An 18,465-nucleotide genomic window follows, 5' to 3' on the forward strand; every position below is an offset into this window, starting at 1 on the left:
AACTCCGCCTTTCAGACGTAAGCGAATCTTGAAAAAAGACAACTTGTTCTCCTTCACAGGCATGTCCATTAGAAGAGCTACAGGAAGATGCTCAGCCCACACAGCTCTCCACGATGACGGTAGAGAGGGCCTGGTGGCGGCTAAGGCGTCACCACAGCTGCAGAGGTGTGTGGCAGTGTTAGAGTGAAGGCGGTGGTGACAGTGGCGCTTATAATGGTGAGGGTGATACCAGCGGTGACAGTGGGGGTGGTTGCCATGGAGACGGTGAGTGGCAGTGGTGGTGTTCAGAGGGACGCTGGCCATGGTAGAGGGGCTGTTGTCAGGGCGCAGGAATGGTGGGGAGGGGTGGGGGTGGCGACCTGGGTGCTGCTGGTGACGGTGATGAAGGTGGTGGAAATGTAGGCGTTGTAGTTAGAACCTGTTCTCCACATCTCTGTGCCTCCCAGCCTTCAGTCCTTGCCCCCTCTACTCACCAGCACCCGAGAGTGAGCTGCTGGATCTCGCCTGCTCAGGTCTCCTCATTCTGGGTCCCAGGCTACAGGGGAAGCTCTGAGGCCCTAAGACGCCCATTCTCATGGCAGAGCAGCTGCAAGTGAGAGCTGCTGGGACTTTGGGATGCCTCCTACAGCCTCTGTCAAGGCCAGGGTTCTTGGGAGGGGGAAGGCAATCCTTCTGGAAAGTTCTGTGTGGTTTTCTTACCGCGTAGAAGGAGTTAGAGATTCTACAACACAGGGCAGGTGGTGCTGCTGGGGTGTCCAGGTGGGAGTAATGAGGGTCCTGGCAGAAGCAGATGGTGCCGACGGTGGTTGTGGTAGTGGTGGGGTGGGCAGCTGATCGTGTGGTGAATGGAGGAGGGTTGTGAGCATGACTGGGGGAGGATGCTGAGTGGCGTGGACAAGAACACGTGGCTGGAAGGAATGGAGGTGACGATGCGGACTTTCTGTTAGCTCTGCAGTCTCCTTGCTGCCTGGAGAACTCTGGAGGGTTTTCCGGAATCCATTTGCCTGGCTCCAGGTTAGGGCCTGCCAGTGTATGAGACTTGGAAAGTGAAGAGGGAGGCTTGCTTCAGCTGCAGACTGAGTCCTCAGGGGCAGCTCCCAGAATGCCATGGGGTTTCCGCTTCCGTCCCAGCAAGCTCTGGAGAGCACTGGCTTTGAGGCTGCAGGCAGAGCCCGTCAACAGCTCCTTGCTTCCTGGCCTTTCATCTCCCACATCATCCAGTGGCCACGCAGGCTCGCGTTAAGCGTCCACCTGCGTGTGACCCAGGCAGCAAGCGTGCACGCACGGTGGCAACAGTGCTCAGATGCACGGGTGGTCTGAGGCAGGCATGGTAACAATGGCACTGGTTCTGGTGCCACGTGGCGTTGGATGTGTCGGGGCGGTGATGGCCGTGGTGGTAGGGGTTTAGTTAGGGGCTCTGCTGGATCTGACTGAGGTCCACAGAGCAGTAGCAGTGGGTGGTGCTGGGACTGTGGTGGGGCAGGGACCCAGGTTGGATTGGAGACGGTGAGTGGTCGTGACGGTGCTGCTGGTGGTGTGGTGATGATGGCACGGCAGTGACATGACCTGGCTGGCGTGGGGACGGTCCTGGTGATGACAGTGGTGATGTAGTGAGAATGGAGCGGTGGCCGTGGTGGAGGAAAGCATGAAGGGTGTTGATGGCACTGGTGACAATGGCGTAGCTAAGGGTGACGTCTAAGTTGCTGTGATGATGTCCTCAGGACAGGGGTGTGGGTTGTTACAAGGAGCCTAGGGCAACAAGGTGAGCAAAAATTCTGTGTCCGTGCCCCCCACCCCACCCCGGATCCAGGCTCCCATTGCCGCCTTGCTGGAGACACTGGTAGAGTTCTTCTGGCTTTGCTGCTTCCTGAGCACCTGGGGCGCTCCTTGCCCTGCACTGACCCTGGTTCCCATGCTCAGCCGGAGCCACCCCCAGCCCCTGGAGTGGAACTGTAGGAGTCAGCTGCGTTGGAGACGCAGCCAGAGACCCCCTCACTCTCCCCGAAGCCAAGGGCTGTCCCAGGGCTCAGAGAAGAGACTCCCAAGTAGGACACATGTGGAGGCAGGGCGTAGCTCCTCCCTGTCAAGGGTGCTCTGAGGGTGGAGACCCCAGGGGGAGGGGGTAAACTCCCCATAAAGGAAGGTGTGGAACTTGGAACTGGGTAGCCACTTGGTGGCAGCATGCAGAGGTGAGGTCCCTTCTATGAAGGGTTCAGACCCACGTCCTTGAAACCCTCAAGTTTTGGGGGATCTTCTGAGTTCCCCCTGCAGGGCCTGCATGGAGGAGCAGAGGGGAATAGGTATGAGCTTCACCCCAGGCCTTGAACCCTCACCTCTCACTGGCTGTAGGGTTGCTCACCCCTCTGAGCCCCTCTGTCTTCACTCACCCGTAGGGTGGCGAAACCTTTGCCTCCGGGAACTTCCTCCTGGCTGGGGAGCCAGCCCAGCCTCCCTGGCTTCTGGCCTCTGATGTCCCCTGTCTCTCATCTCAGGCTCGCCCTAGAGACGCCTGAGTCATGACCTGAGAAGAGAAAGGAGACCTGAGGTGACCAGGTGATCACAGGTGGAATCTGACCCAGTGTGCGGGAGGCCCAGAGAGGGCAGAGCACCCCCAAGGTCACACAGCAGTTCCAGGCAGGCCTCCCAGGGCGGCTGATGGAGGCTGATTAGTATTCTGAACAGCCAGAGGCCCCTCTCTGTCTCTGTAATTAATGGAGTGGCTTTTTAAAAGGATTCTAATCAGCCCAGATCCTATCTGCTTATCACTAGCGGTCCTAATTAGATGATCTGGGCAGTCACTCGGCTAATTCCCTCCAGCCCCCTGCAGCCCTGTCCGGCCTGGGGCAGCCACCCCACCCCCCAGGCCACCCTGCCCGGCCAGATGGACAGTTCGGGACTTGCTCTTCCCTTCGGGGCCATGGTGCTCTAACCGCATTAGCTGCAGGATGGATGGGTGACAGCCGTGGATGGATGGGCCACTGGATGGACAGAGTGGCAGGTGAGTGAAGGGGCTGAAGGTGGACAGCTCTGAGGGTGAGTGGGCGGATGGACAGACAGGCAGATGAGCAGATTACACAGCGGTTAAGGGATCATCCCATCCATTCAGACAACCCGAGGGCCCAGGTTCAAATCCCGGCTCTGCCACTTCTGAGCTGTGTGTTCTTGGAGAAGTCACTTGTCCTTGCCTTGCCTCAGTTTTCTCATGTCATCTGCAAAATGAGGGTAATGATTGATCTGCCTCACAGGCTCGATATGCAGACAGCTTAGAACAGAGAAAGAGCTGTGTGGACAGACAGACGAGAGGGCAGACTGACGAGTGAGTGGCAGGCGTAGTAGAAGGGTGGGTGGCCAAGCAGGATGCTCCACTTGCAGGGAGGGACTGACTGCCCAGTGCCAGACAGGGAGGGGTGGGCAGCAGGGGCAGCTTCTCGCCTTCTCCAGAGGTGATGGGATGACGTCACTCAGTCCCCAACACACACATGGTGCCAACCTTTGGGGACACGTCAGGCCCAGGCTTCCCAGCCAGGGGTGATGGGTCCTGCCTGGGCCCCGGATCCTTTCCCAAGAGCCCCCGCCCAGGTGCACCCTGAAGGTGGAGGCCCATGGGTGGCTCAGACCTGCCTGTGCATAGGCATCATCTTTGGGGGCCTCCGGCCTGCTAGGGGCTACCTGCTCCTCCAGCGTCCTAGCCCCTCTGCCTGGAGCAGCCCTGGGCAAGGCTGCTGTGATCCTGGGTTCTGACATTGTGCTGAGCCTCGAGAAGGAAGCAGCCCCTACAGCCTCCCCACACACCTGGGGAGCTCTGTAGCTTCTGGGGTGGGGGGTCTCCTGGGTCCTTCTGGGAGGAGTTTAGAGTAAACAAACCTGAAGTGTCTTCCAGAGCCAAGGCCTGCTTGCATGTGCACATGTCCACAGCAGAGATGTCCACCCAGTCTCCCATCTTCATATCCACATCCATCCATCCACTCCTCCATCCATCCATCCCTCCATTCATCCACCCACTCATCTACTAACTCACCCATCCATTATCCATCCATCCACTCCTCCATCCATCCATCCCTCCATTCATCCACCCACTCATCTACTAACTCACCCATCCACTATCCATCCATCCATCTACTCATCCATCCTGCCATTCACCCATCCACCCACCCACCCATCCATCCATCCACTCATCTGTCCATCTACTATCCATCCTGCTATTTGTCCATCCACCCACCCATCTACTAACCCATCCATCCCTCCACTCATCCATCCAGGTGCTCATTCATCCTGCCATTGACCCATCCACCCACCTACCCACTAAGCCATCCATCCATCTACACACCCATCCATCCACCCACCCACCTACCTCTCCACCCCACATGTGTTCTGAGCTCCTGTGCAGGCATATGCTGTCTTCCAGGAGCTGTAGTCTCTTGCATTAGGGAACACAAGGAAACAGGAGAGAGCTTTGCCCTAGTGGAGCTGACCTCTGGTGGGGGAGACACAAGCGTTTAACATAAGGTCAGGCAGTGATGGGTGCCATGAAGAAAAGCAAAGCAGAAGGAGGGCTCTGAGTGTGCTGTGACCTCTCCAGATGTGGTGCCTCATGCATGCTCGGTCCTTGACCCTTGCAAGTGCATGCCTGCACACATGATCACAGTGCCTGCAGCCCTACTGTGTCTGCGGAATGGGATGCAGCATCTCCAAAGGGGTGGCTCTGGGCAGCCCCCGCTGAAGAGCTCTGTTGGCTCCATGCCCCTTGCAACTCTGGCTTCCCCATGTTCCTCTGCAGCCTGCTCATCTGGGTCAGCTGGGAAGGGTCTGGGTGGCTCCTCTACAACTGGCTGTTAAGTTTGTCTAATTGTTTATGTCTTTTATTTGGAAGGCAGAGAGACAGAGCTGCCATCTGCTTGTTCACTCTGCAAATGCCTACAGCAGCCTGCGCTAGGCCAGGCTGTAGCTGGATACCTGAATCTCCATCTGAGCAGCAGGGGCCCAAGCGCACAAGCGTCGTCTGCTGCCTCCCAGAATGCTGCAACTGACAATTTAGATTCAGTGTTCCTTGTGCTTAGACTGTGGCTGGAAACAGCTGCATATAGCAGTGTCACCCCACCCTTATCGCCCAACACAGGGTGCTCCCCACCCCAGGCTGAGGGAGATGGAGCCCCCCCCCACATATTCGCAGCATGCATGTATACACACAGAGGGAGGAGAGAGGCCACCCGGGGCCCTTTCACCCCTGCTGGGGGTGTGGGAAGGCATTTGGAGGGGGAGGTCCCAGCAGGACTTGCCTCATGGACCCGGACATCGGCTGTCCTTCCCAAATGAGGCGGCTGGCTCCAGGCACCGAGCGTTGCAAAGTGGGAATGTGTTCCTCAGGAGACTGTCCGCTCGGATGCAGGATGAGTTCATCTTTCTAAACCCGTGGTTCTCCCCAGGATTCGTCCTCCGTCCCCACGGGAGATGTGGCAGTGATTGAGGACACTCCTGTTGTGGCCTGATGGGAGGGGGATTGCTAGCAGCACCCCGGGTACGTGGTCCAGCATCCCGGAGCACACAGGGCTGCCCCGCCCCAGATGTCAGCAGCTGAAGCTGAGAGCTAAGTCCCCGACCAGCACCACTGTGTGGCCCTGACTTTGGATGTGCCGACGGCCTGGGTGTGTTCAGTGTGAACTCAACACGTGCAGGTGACCTGCGTGGGTATGTGCCTCTTGGGAAACTGGAGCCACTCAGAGGGAGAGCCAGGGCGCACTGTGTGGAGAGAGAGCTGTTGTGTAGCCTGCTGGGCTGCGGGGCGCAGATGCCAGGCCTAAGAGTGTGGGTCATCCTGGGGCAGGGAACCCTGGGAAATATTTGAAGCCGAGGGAGGGTGGAATCAGTTGCATGTTCTAGAAAGATCCTTCAACAGTGGTCTCCCTTACTCACAGAGTTGGTGACAGTACAAAAGTTGGACTGGGCCGGAGTCTGGAAGGAAGTGGGAACATGGGATTCCTATGCCCCGATGGTAAGAACAGAAATTGGAGCACCGAGTTTGCACAGTTCTCGGGCCTTGCCTTGCAGATGTCAGGGTGTGACAATCTTATCTCAGTAATTCCACTTCCAGGCTTCTTTGCTGCAGAGGCACTGTCGCTTGTGGGCACAGGGACAAGAGCTGTTGCCCCTGAGGTGTCCATCTTGGCGAGCATGAGCTACCGCGTCGTGTGGTCTTCACACAGTGGGTTGTTGCTGTGCAGGGGAAAGTGAATGGGCTGGACAGTCTGAATACAGGTGAAAGGTGGGGAGCAGAAAGGGCCGCCGGAAGCGTCCACCATCAGGATGCTACAGTAGGCCCCCTCATCCGAGGTCTCGGTGTTGGTGGTGTCAGCTCCCTGCCACAGTCAACCACAGGCCACAAATACTCAATGGAAAATTCCCAAGATAAACAGTCAGTCAGCTTTGTTCTGAGCAACGTGATAACATCTCGTGCTGTCCTTCTCCCTCGGCCCAGGATGTGACTCAGCCTCTGTGTGGCATGTCCACGCCAGCCGAGTATGCACTACCCGCCCGGCAGTCACTCGGTGGCCCTCAGCTGTAGACTGGCTGCCGCCGTGTGCAAGTGCTTCTGTCCAAGTAACCCTTTTTGGCTGACCAGGGCCCCAGAGCACTGATGCTGGCCGTTTTGACACAGGCTGTTGCTATCACTGCCTTGTTTTATGATTACTTAGCATTCATCCCACGCTGTGCTCATCTATAGACTGAACTTCAGCATCCCATGCAGGATAGAAGCAGAGTGTGTGGAGGGCTCGGTGCTGGGCGTGGCTTTGGGTGCACGCTGTGGGTGTTGGAACGGATGCCTGGGCAGGGGGAAGAGGACTACCGTAAAGTGTAAAACTACACAGAGTAGGAATAGTGTGCTTGGTGCTTTCCCTGGCCAAAGTGCAACATTTGCTGGAATGCAGGGGTCCTGGCTACCTCTGGGGTGGGTGGGGCTGGGGACATGGACGATGTCTGTGATGTTTCTTTAAGCTGCCTCCATTTCCCCCTGCCCCCGACCCTGGAAGGCGGGTGGGAGCGGGGACTTCCACACAACGCACAGAACGTGCACACGCAGAGGCGACGGCGCCATCCATGGTTGCCAAGCACCACTTAGGATGCAGCTGGGAGGGCCAGGGTGCCCAGGCCCCTGCAGCTGTGAGAGGGGCGGAGTCTGCTGGGAGCCTGGGAGAACTCGGAAGCCGGCCCATGCCCAGTGCAGCCTCGTATGAGAGGGCCAGCCCTCGTCCACTCCCGGACCATGGGCAACAGCACCGTGCTCATAGTATTATTAGCTGTGCTTTGGAGTATCTGAGACATTTCATAGTTGAATTTTTAAAGATTTATTTATTTATTTGAAAGAGCTGCAGAGAGAGGGAGAGACAGAGAGATCTTCCATCTCCTGGTTCACCCCCCAAATGCTCCAAGCCCTTGGGCCATCTTCCACTGCTTTCCCAGGGCACATTAGTGGGAGTTGTGTAGGAAGTAGAGCAGCCGGGACACAAACCGGCACTCACATGGAATGCCTCCTGCGCTGCAGGAGTAAATCAGCAGATGGAAGATCTGTTTCTCTCTAGCTCTAGCTCTAGCTCTGTCTTTCAAATAATTAAAAAAAAGAAAGAAGAAAGATCACTCCAGTGGTCTCACCGGAAGAAAGAGGAGGCAGGCAGCAGACCTGGGGGCTGGGAGACAGGAGAGAGGTGGGGCTTCACTGGCTGCTGGGCAGGTGTGCGTGGAAAAGCCCCCCCATCCCTAATGTCTGAGCAGAGGGAGGGGCCAGCATGCTAGGGAAGCCTGGACCACAGCCTCACAGCCCCACCCCCAAGCAGCAGGGCCATGCCTGGCAGGGGAGGGCAGGGAAAAGGCACACAGACAACATTTTCCCAGGGCCCCCAGGGGAGCACTGTGCTGGGCTGTGGGTGGGGTCTGGGGAGGACAGATGAGTGGAGGACGGGAGCAGCTGCCCAGGGCCTCCCCTCTCCCCTCCCCAGCCCGCATGTGTGGTAGAAATCCTGTCCCAGCCCCGCCAGTCCCTGAGACCTCTGCGCATCCTTGCCGCCACCAGTCCTGTCTTCCCAGCTGTGTGAGAGGGATGACCCGTGAGGCCTTACCAGAGTTGGGGGCAGGAAGGGAGGAAGATGCTGCAGCCGCCACACACATACCAGGAGCATGCCACTGGCACCGCCCCAGGCCCTGGCAGCATGTGGTTCTTGGGGAAATGGAGCACAGAAAGCAAGGGCAGTTTGCCCAGCTCCCCCCTCACCCTGGTCTTCGAGGCGTGGAGAAGGGCTTGGGAGCCCAGGCTGAGCAGTGGGGCTGCCCAGGTTGAGCCACGAGTGGGAGATAAAATGGCATGAGAAAGGGTCTCCTTGCTGGGTGGCTTCCCCAAGGAGCCTCCGTGTCCCCCAGTGTCTTCACAACTCTGCAAGGTGTGGTCTTGTTTTGCCTACGGGAGCCCCCGGTGAGCTAAGCCCCTGCTTCTCCAGGCAGATCTGAAGGGGAGAGGGACCCGCAGAGGACAAGGCATGGGACAGAAAACTGGTGGTTGTTAATGCTTTTATTATTATTATTATTATTATTATTATTTTAACTACACAAGTGGCAAAATCTCATCAAAATAATAGACTGCGGTCAGCCAGGGAAGAGTGCCTGCCCTGGCTCCTGCATACCACACTTCTCAGAAGGGGCAGCTGCTGTGGATCAACTTCCAGTGGTCCCAGACATGTGTCCATGGCTACGCAAAGCCAGAGCCATGCTTTACAGGTTGTTCTGCAGCCCCCCACCCACCCAGTGCTTATCCTTTTCTTGCATGAGAGATCCCCCAGGAGGGCTGGCCGGGCCACTGAGCGTTTGCAGTCGGGCTCACTTCCTCAGCCGGTGGTATGAACCAGGTCTGCTTCTGCACTAAGCGGGGCACCCCCCTGTGTAGCTTGCCTGTCTGACATTGGCGAGGCTGAACCCCGCTCTGAGTGTCTGCTGGCTGTTCATTAACATTTCTCTTGGGCCTGACCTCTTGGTATGTCCTTTCCTTTTTCTTTTTTCCAAAGATTATTTATTTACTTGAAAGGCAGAGTTACAGAGAGAGAGGGAGAGACAGATCTTCCATCCACTGGTTCACTCCCCAAATGACCACAACAGCTCGAGATGGTCCAGGCAAAAGCCAAGAGAAGCCCTAGAATTCCATGTGGGTCTCCTACTGGTTACAGGGTCTTGAGCACTCGGGCCATCTTCCACTACTCTCCCAGGAAGCTGGATCAGAAGTGGAGCAACTGGGATTTATACTGGTGCTCATGTGGGATGACAGCATCGCATGCGGCTGCTCAGCCTACTCTGCCACAGCGCCCGCCCCATTTGATGTATCATTTTGCAGATTTTTCTCCTTTTGAAGGTGGGGTTTTTTTTATTATTATTTATAATAAAAGTAGATTTTTGCATTCTGAGATGGTGCATATTTTGCAAAACTGTCTCTCGTTCTGCTATGAAATTATTCTAGAATATTAATTTTAATCATTAAGGTTATTAGACCACATTGCAAAACCTTGGGAAAATGGGAGAAAGAAGAAGGAAAAAATCATCTTTCACACAGACACTGCTGTTTGGTAATACTTGGTGAAAATTCCTTCCACTCAAGTGTCGTAATTACTGCCATAATTACTGTTGTTTAGGTAGATGGCATAAAGCACATTCTTGTTGTTGCACAATCACTGCCATCCATCTCCAGAATCTTTCCACTTTCCCAAACTGCAGCTCTGTCCCCACGCAGCTGTCACTCACCTTTCCCCCTCCCCACCCCTCACCCTGGCATCCCCTGTGCTGCTTGCTTTCCCTGTGGCTCTGAGTGCTCTAGGGACCTCTTCCGAGTGGGCTCAGACAGCGTCCGTCCTTTAGCATCTGCTTTATTTCACTTAGCGCCGTGCCGTGCCCTCAGGGGTCTTCTGTGCTGCAGTGTGGACCAGAATGTTCTCCTTCTTAAGACGGAGGAATATTCCAGTGTAAGGATGGACCCCCTCTTGCTTATGCACCCATCTGTCAGTGGACTTTGAGGGGCTTCACCTCTTTTTCTTATATAGATTTATTTGAAAAGCAAAATGAGAGAGAAAGAAAGGATCCTTCATCTGCTGGTTCACTCTTCAGATGGGCCCAATGGTAGGGGCTGGGTTGGGCTGAAGCCAGGAGCTGGGAAATCCATCATGTCTATCATGTAGATGGCAGGAATCCAAGTACTTGGGCCATCTTCTGCCTCCTGCCTAGGCACATTAGATTAGCAGGGAGCGGGATTGGAAACAGAGCAGCTGAAAATCAAACTGGCACTCTGATAGGGGCTGCCAGCCTCCCAGGTGACGGCTTAGCCCGCAGCACCACACCGCCAGTCCCTGTCTCCGCCTTTTGCCTGGCAAATCGTGCTGCTGTGAACATGCGTGGGCCAACATCTCTGTGAGTCCCTGTCTTCACTTCTTTTGGATATTTACTCTCCCCTTCCCCCTTTCTGAGATAGTACGCCATCTCTTGGTTTTATAAATCATGTCCTAAAAATCTGTGCCAAGAGCTTCTTGCAAAAGGTGCTTGGATGGAAACCTAACACTGAAGTCCTGGAACGGGGGTTATGGGCTCCGAGCTGATTGCAGAAGCACTGTCCCAGGCGAGCCTGCCACTCAGCCTGGAGCACAAGCACGCTCGTCTGGTTTGTTCAGCAGCTCCTCTGCATCTGGGAAACTCTGGTTCCTAGAGAGGCTGAGTGAGCCTAGCGTGGTGTGCAGTGAGTCGCTCTCACCATGTGCGGGGTGGCCCAGCTGGGCAGGTTACAGTGCTTGGTGTGAAGACTGCATCTGTCTCAGGCCTACAACAGACATGGGTGGAGTTGTCAGGACTCAAACTCAGTGTCCCCAGGACCCCAGCAGACACGGGGGCGGGGTCAGGTGAAGGGGCGGAAGCAGGACTTCGGGAGGAAGCAGTGTCCTTGCATCTGAGTAGAGAGACTCAGAGATGGCCCAGACTTCTGCCTATTCAGGGGAGAGTCCCTAATTTAAAATCACTTGTGACCCACTCACATTTTTTTTGCAAAACACCACACAGCCCCAACAGAACTTGTGCCTTGGTGGGCTAGGTCTCTGGAGGAGATGGTCCCGGCGGGATGCTGACCAGCTGGTCCTGCGGCCTTGATTGATTCGGGAAAGCTCCTTTATCATCCATTATCTTGTAAAGAATAGAGTCTGGCCCATTGATCTGCTTATTCTTATGGCAGAACCACAAGGTTTGAACGATTGTGATAACAGAATCCTGTTTAGTATTGGAAACCATCACACATACACATGCACGTTCCTGATTTTCTGACGTAATTCTGCTAGTCTCGTGTGAGTTTTTACAGATAAAGTTGGAACCGTTTTACCATTTTGCCTAAACACCATACACACACACACACCCACACACACACCAGCACTTTGCAGGGATACCTTTGATCTTGAAACTCATTTCGGGCTGGCCTACCTTGGACTACCTCTGCCTTGGTTGCTCCCTTTCCTGTGGTTCAGGTGAGCGCTGCTGGCAGGCCTGTGTGGCCGGCATTCCTCATTCCTTTGGACATTTTTCCCCTGGGGCGCGGCCTGTTTCTGCAGCCCTGGGAGACCAGGAAGACTGTTCCTTTCTCTCTCTCTCTCTCTCTCTCTCTGTCTCTCTCTGTCTCTCTCTGTCTCACTCTCACTCTCTCTCAGTTACTGGCGGGCAGAAGGCACTGGGCTGGACCGTAAGAGTTACAAAGGGGACTGGGTTTCTTCCTACGGAGAATGGAAGAAGCCAGGCCTGGAAGAGGCCCAGCAAGAGGAAGGGAGGAAGGGCTGTGGACCCAAGCCGAGTCGTGGGCCGGCCAGCCCCACCTGGGTGCAAACAGATGGAACAAAGGCTGACCCCACCCCAGCCACCCTGGCGCCAGGCCCCACGGAATCATAAAGGCCACCATCGCCCTGCTAAAGGCAGTCAGTCGCTCGCACCACCTGCCCCGTGTGCCTGGCCTCTCTGCGCATTTTGTGGCCACAAAATCAAAATTGGCTGCCCTACACAGTGGACAGTGGGAGGTGCTGTGGGGAGCTCATGGGTTTACAGAGTAGGGAACAGCAGCCCTCTGAGCCTGGGCTCTGTGGTTCCAAAGTAACCGGGACTTAAACCTGAGCCCTTACCCTGCGCCCCACTCCACACCTCCCCCTGCCTCTCCCAGCTCTGGCCAATGCCTCCTGGTCAGAAACGGCTCCTGCCTACCAGAATTTGTCACCAGAGCAAGGGTCTCAGTGGATGTCATTCTCACCCCACACTCTGGGAACAAACAGGGCCCATGGACAGACACTTGTGGGATACAAAGAGGAATCTCTGCACCTCCCACAAGCCAGTGAGGGACACAGGGGACAGAAGAGGGACAACACACAGTCCCTGCATTCTTGGAGCTGCCTCCACAGGGAGAGGGAGCCCACCCATCTGCTCCTGCCGGGTACCCACCACTGGGCCTGGCCTTCAGTGCTCTCAAAACACTGATTGACAGGGTAAGAGAAATAAGCCAGGGGGAACAAGAAAGAAGGTGGGCTCCTCGGATGTCCATCCCGAGCTCTGGGCTCTGGCTTCTGCCCCCTAGGCCCTGAGCTGAGTTCTAAGCTCTGGATTTGGGGTTTTAGGCTCTGGGACCTACAGCCTCATTCTCCATGTCCTTAGTGTTAAGCTATGGTTTTCTGGGTACCAGCCTCCAGGTTGTAGATTTGGGGTTCCACGTTCAGGGCCCCAGGTTCTAGACTCCGTGTTCTGAGATCTGGATGCTAGGTTGAGGCTCTGGTTCCGTCTCCAAGTTCTGGGTTCTGAGCTCCAAGCTCCAGGCTCTGTATTTAAGTGCCGGCCTCTGTGCTCTTCGTCTGGGGCGCTGGGCTAGAGAGTGCTGGGACACAGAGCTGTGGTGCCTGGTTTCAGCTTCTAGGCTGCAGATTCTAGCCTTCAACCCCGGGCTCTAGGTTCTGGCGCTGAGCAATGGGCTTTGGGTCAAACAGCAGGGTTTCCAGGAGGCCAGGAATGCTGCCTCGCTGAATGCGTCAAACCAAGCTCCTCAGAGGCAGGAATTCCTGTTGTCTTTGTAGTCCTCGTGTCCAGGAGCTGTTCTGCAGGCGCGTGCCTGTGCACACTTGAATCCGTGGTCACCTGGCACACAAGCCTGCAGCGGTGACCATCCCTGCCCTCACGGTGGCTGCAGCTGGCAGAGGAGGGAGGCCCGCTCACTCTGCAGCTGGATGCGGGGAAGAGGAGCTGCTGAGAGGGCCTGGGGGTTCAGGGCCACTGCGCCGTCTGCTCTGGGTACCCAGTCTACAGGGAGGGAAGTGGGCAGGGCAGTGGAGGCACACAGGGCACAGGTGTCCATGGTGAGTCCCAGAGCCGTCCATCCCACTCCATCCTGATGGCTGGGACAAGCTGGTGGCCTCCCCAGCTCTGTGACCCTGCTCACACCAGCAGTCTGTAGCAGGATTAAGGCAAAATCTCCTGGACCAAAGACATCGGTGATCAGCCAGGGAACCTGGCCATCAGGAACAGGCGGAGGAGTCAGCCAGAGATGCTGTCATTCAGACGGAGCATTGACCCGAGAGGGGCGTGCCACGCGCTAATGACCAGAGGCAGTGCTCAGAGGGCTTGGTGGCCTGAACTAGCACTCGGGGACGTGAGAGACAGAGGATGTGAGGCACCAGAGCAGTAGTGGTGACAGCGCGGGGTGCACCGGTCCTTGATGCCCAAGCGTGCAGGAGACACTGGTGATCTGACTCGGTGCCTTCAGACGTGGCTCCAGGGAGTGGGTGAGGGCAGCTGTGTGTGACCGTGGCAACGATGACCCTAGAATTTAGTGATCAGAGACACTGGTGCTGATCCCAGACACCAGGGAACTTGGTACCCAGTCACCGGAGACCAACCACGCTGATGGAAAGTTCCATGGTGAGAGAGGATTCTATAATCAGGGCCATTGTCAATAGGAGATATTGGTCATGTGACACGGACATGGCTACAGAAACATTGGTGACGGGCAGTAGTGTGATTGGAGCGGCTGGAGATCACAGCTCACGATCCATCATCATGAACACTGACCCATGACATGGGTAACACAGATGACCTCACACATGCGTGACAGGGTGCATGGTGACCAACACACAGGTGTCAGAAACATCGATGAGAAAAGATATTCGTGATCAGATGTGGTGTGGCGACTACTGGGAGCCGCTGGTGACCAGACACATCGCTGATGAGAAGCATGGATGAAACGCTGGTGGGTAACTGTTGGTGATCAGAGAGTTCTGGTGGTCAAGTGTGTCTTGACCAGGAACGGCAGGCATGGTGGCTGTCTCTGATGGCCACCATCATCGACCCCAGATGACAGCAGTCGGTGGCATCAGTGAACAGACGCTGGTAATCAGGTTGGCCAATGAGCAGGAACCAGAAACCAGAACTGGGAGGAGGTGAATGGGGGACAGGGGTGGAGTCAGGCCTTGTTGGGGTCTGCAAGAGCCTCCCCACTCCCCACAGGAACTTTGTTGAGCCATGAGGAGAAGGCCAAAGGCTGGAGACCCTCTCTCCACCTCCCCAGTGGGCACCCAGCAACACGGACCTCTGTGAAGTGACAAGGAGGAGACCCCCAGGGAAGCAGTTCAGAGGAGGGGTACCAGGACATCCATGTGAAATCTGACCTTCAAACCCGGGCCAGGCAGGGCCCCACCCCCTACTCCAGAAGCCCCTCCCCTGCACCCCACGACAGGCAGCAGGAGCAGCACCACACAGCTGGCAGATCCACACCCGGGACCCAGCAGCCCCGGGAGCTCCCAAGACATGCCGGGGCGTTCACAAAAAGTATTTTATTATTCTTAACAGTATTCACTTTAGAGGAATAGGAGGATAGCATACAATCTTTACAGACAATATATAAATGTTGTACATAATTAACAATAACTTAGTTCACTAATCCAAAATAAAACCGGTCAAATAAAACATAAAAACAGAAAATACTGCCGATTCCTCTGCTTCTGCGATACGAGTACAAAATAAGTTACTCTGGCCACGGTGCTCCCGCAGCGGCAGCCTGCCCTATTGCACAGCCCTCGTCCCGGGCCGCCGCACCCCGCCACCACCGCGGACACAGCCGGAGCTCGGGACTCGTCTATGTACAGCTGTACCTTGGGAAAGATCCAGAGAGCCACAGCGAAGCAGACCCCCAGGACCCCAGCCGAGAGGTAACCCCAACTTCTGGCCTTGGAGAACGCCAGCCAGCCGACAGGCGCCCAGCCTGACCCCGGCCCTCAGCTTCCCTGCTAGGGCCGTGGGATCCAAGCACGTTTTGCAAACGTAACTGCAAAAGCGCCAACCTGTTTGCAGTCTGATTCCCTTCCAGAACGCGACTTCTGCAGCACCGTACAATTGGACCCAAAAAAATAAAAAGTTTAAAAAATAAAACGACTAACTCATCAGCGAGTTAAGCTTATGTAGTTTTTTTTTTTAATGTTTCTTTTTTTTTTCTTTCGTCTCAGAGTGAGAGGGGAAGGGTGGAGGGATTTGCAGAAAAAGGCAGTATTTACAGGGGGTCTGCCTGGCAGAAGGCGGGCCGTGACCTGGGCCCGCGGAGGGGACACGGGTCACACCAGCTTCGGCCTTGTCCGAGCCAAGGGAGCGATCTGGAGACATTTCCCCTTTCAAGAAAATGTTGTTTCCTTCCTGTGACCCAGCCCTGGCCTGGGAATCTGCGCCGGACCGGACCGCCCGCGATTGTCTCTGCCTCCAGGGCCCGGCCACCGGCCCCTCCGTGGTGTTTGGGAGATGGCAGCCAGAGGAGGAGAAGGGGGTGCAGGCTGGGGTCCCGCAGATCTGCCTCTGCCCCACGCCACCCCACGCCACGGCCCTGGCAGGTGGACGGGCCCAGGGGAGAAGTGGGAGAGCTTGGGACAGCTCAGACCTCCGAGTCTCCAAGTCCTTGTTAGAAACAAGAGCAAAATAAATTATTTTTGCCTACTCCTTTTTCCTTCAAAATAGGATTTCCTTCATCTGTTCCCTGCCCCCTCCTTTTCTGTCCCCAAGTTGTCCTTTTAAATTGCTCTCCACAGAGTTGTCCAGCAAGGAAACCCTGGCTGGGTGGCAGCCGCGCACATGGGCGGCCTCTCATCCCGGCTGAGAGCGTTCACAGTAACTGCCCCCAGGCCGACGCGGGGCCCTCAAGGGAGAGGGGCCCAGGCTCTGGCTGGGCTGGCAGGAGCGGCAGCAACCTGCAGGGAGGGCTGGGCAGTCAGGGGTCGGTCCACCCATCCTGGGAGTGTCCAGCCTCAGTGCGCCAGCCGCCCTCCTCAGCATCGCCCTGTCGTCCAGCGGGAGGCTGTCCTTAGCCCATGGCGGTCACCATGCTGGATGGGTGAGGGTGGCCAAAAGAGAGGCTGGAGGAGGGGTGGATGGGCGTCGGGGTGGGCAGGATGTGTCCCGAGTGGCTGAAGGGCGGGAGGTGGCCCACAGGTGCCATGTGTCCAGCCAGAGCCGCCGCGCTGAAGGGGGACGACTTCTCCTGCATGCACTTGGACAGCTCCTCGAAGCACTCTGCCCCTTTCTTGCTCTTCTTGGATTTGTTGGACATCTTCCGGTTCCGGGTCTGGATCCCCTCCTTCTTCATAGTCAGTGGCCTGTTAACCTAGAGGCAACCAGAGGCAGCGCTCAGGGGTCAAGGTCCCTTCCCCAGCAGGACCCCCTGCTGGACGTCTGCACAGGCGGAGCAAAGGCAGGCCTGGCCTAGGGGTCCCCAGGAAACCGGCCATGCCTCTGGGCCAATCTCCAGATGCAAACTGCGGCCCTGCCCTCATCAGCCGCTACCCTGTCAGGAGGGCAGCTCTGGCTGGACAGGACTGGCCCACTCCAGGCATTCACTCAGCCTTCCGCCAACAATGCCTCCGATCCAGACAACTGAAATGCTTCCCACCCCTAGCACCTTATTTTATTATAGTTTCTATACATTTTTAAGTTTTAAAATATATTTATTTAGAGGCATAGAGACAGAGCGAGCTGCCATAAACTGCTTCACTGGCCAGATGCCCGCAGTGGCCTAGCCCGCTCAATCCTAGCCAGGAACTCAGTCCAGGTCTCCCAGTGTTAGGGTCTCAGGAACCCAACTGCTTGAGCCATCACCGCGGCCTCGCCCAGGGTCTGCATTAGCAGGAAGCTGGAGTCAGGAGGTGGGGCCAGAATTCAAACCCGGGTACTAGGATGTGGGATTCCAGCGTGTAAACCACTGCCCACAGCTTTTTTCTTTTTTGACACAGAGATCCCACCTCCCACCTCCCACCTCCCTGGACCTATTGGGCCCTGCCAGCCAGCTCTGTCCTTTACGCAGGGACTCCTCTTACGGGAGGCCCTTCTGGCGCCCAGGGCTTGTCGTGCGGGCAGCAGCAAGCTTCCCAAGCCAAGCCAAGCTGGATATTGTGCCTGGGGCCTCTTGCCTGGCAGCACAAAGAGCAGAGGTCCCTGGGGAGGGGCAGGCGGGCCGGGGCGGGGCGCACTCACATTGTGCAGCTTGTAGTAGAGGCCACAGGCGTTGCAAACAGGGTCTCCGTTGGCGTTTCGGCGCCATAAGGTGGTAGTTGTCGTCTGACAGTTCGCACAGCAGGTGCCTGCTCTCCTGGCAGCGGACTGAGAGGGCGGGCAGCGTCAGCGGGCTGGCTCCCACGCCCCGCCTCGACCCCCCTCCCCGACCGCCTCCACCCGCTCCGCCAAGGGAGCGCTCAACCTCACGGGGGAATGGAGACTCTCAGGATCGAGGAATCTCAGCATCTGAGAACTCCTCAAGTCCGAGAATCACGGAGCTCCAGAAGAAAGAGCGCTCAGAAGCCGGCTCTGAGAGTCCAGGGGATCGCAGAATCGAGACGGGGAACTCCGTCCCCTCCCGCAACTGCTGAGCAATCCAGTTCCGTGACCAGGGAAACTGAGGGCCTGAGAAGGGCGGCCCCCGGGCTCTAGAGCCTCCCTCGGAATCCATAACCCTGGATGAGTCAGGGTCCCGGGAGGCCAGGGCCAGAGACCCCGCAGGCTGCCCAGGGTGGCTAGGGGAAGGGCCAGGCAGCCACTGACAAGGGCCAAGTCAGACTGCGACGTAACAAGGTTAAAATGCCCTTCCTTCGATTGCACGCTCCACGTTTCAAGTGGGCAGGCGACACTTGTCCGTGTGTAGCCAGCTGGGCCAGGTGCTGGGCTGCTGGTCCAGCCCCATGACCCCAAACCTCCCCCTCCCAGCCCCTCTGCGTCCCATTCCCTCAGGAAATGCCTGGGAGAAAGTGAGGAGGAGCCTTTCTCCAAGAGCGCAGACCCCCACCCCCGCCCCCAGCTCTACCAGCGCCAGCCCCACGCCCACAGCCCACAGGCGGGGGTCCCCCCCAGCCCCTTGCTGGAGGCCACAGGCCCGGGGAGGGGGCGGTGGAGGGAGCTGAGGCCAGCAGCGTC

The 18,465-nt window shown here is 56.8% G+C and overlaps 1 protein-coding gene and 1 long non-coding RNA gene across 6 annotated transcripts in view; one reads left to right on the plus strand and one right to left on the minus strand.

Annotated features, from left to right (window-relative positions):
- LOC138844130 (uncharacterized) lies at window positions 1-15,224 on the plus strand. 2 transcript variants are annotated; one of them, XR_016215038.1, is made up of 3 exons: window positions 1-216; window positions 14,161-14,272; window positions 14,530-15,224. It is a non-coding gene; the product is annotated as an uncharacterized LOC138844130 (long non-coding RNA). The 2 variants fall into 2 exon arrangements; XR_016215037.1 differs by lacking the exons at window positions 14,161-14,272; window positions 14,530-15,224 and adding exons at window positions 5,424-5,685; window positions 5,913-7,533.
- The window catches only part of GATA2 (GATA binding protein 2), a 13,486-nt gene continuing 9,861 nt past the window's right edge, over window positions 14,841-18,465 (minus strand). For all 4 annotated transcript variants that reach the window (XM_008260327.5, XM_051851780.3, XM_002713156.6 and 1 more), the window contains exons 5-6: window positions 17,533-17,658; window positions 14,841-16,666 (exon numbers count right to left, since the gene is read on the minus strand). In XM_008260327.5, the coding sequence (XP_008258549.2) occupies window positions 16,367-16,666; window positions 17,533-17,658 (426 nt within the window). In that variant the 3' untranslated portion in view covers window positions 14,841-16,366. The remainder of the gene's footprint in view (window positions 16,667-17,532; window positions 17,659-18,465) is intronic.

Source organism: Oryctolagus cuniculus, chromosome 10 (genome assembly GCF_051225735.1).
Source record: "Oryctolagus cuniculus isolate XC-2025 breed Fujian yellow rabbit chromosome 10, ASM5122573v1, whole genome shotgun sequence".
Classification (NCBI taxonomy): Eukaryota; Metazoa; Chordata; class Mammalia; order Lagomorpha; family Leporidae; genus Oryctolagus; species Oryctolagus cuniculus.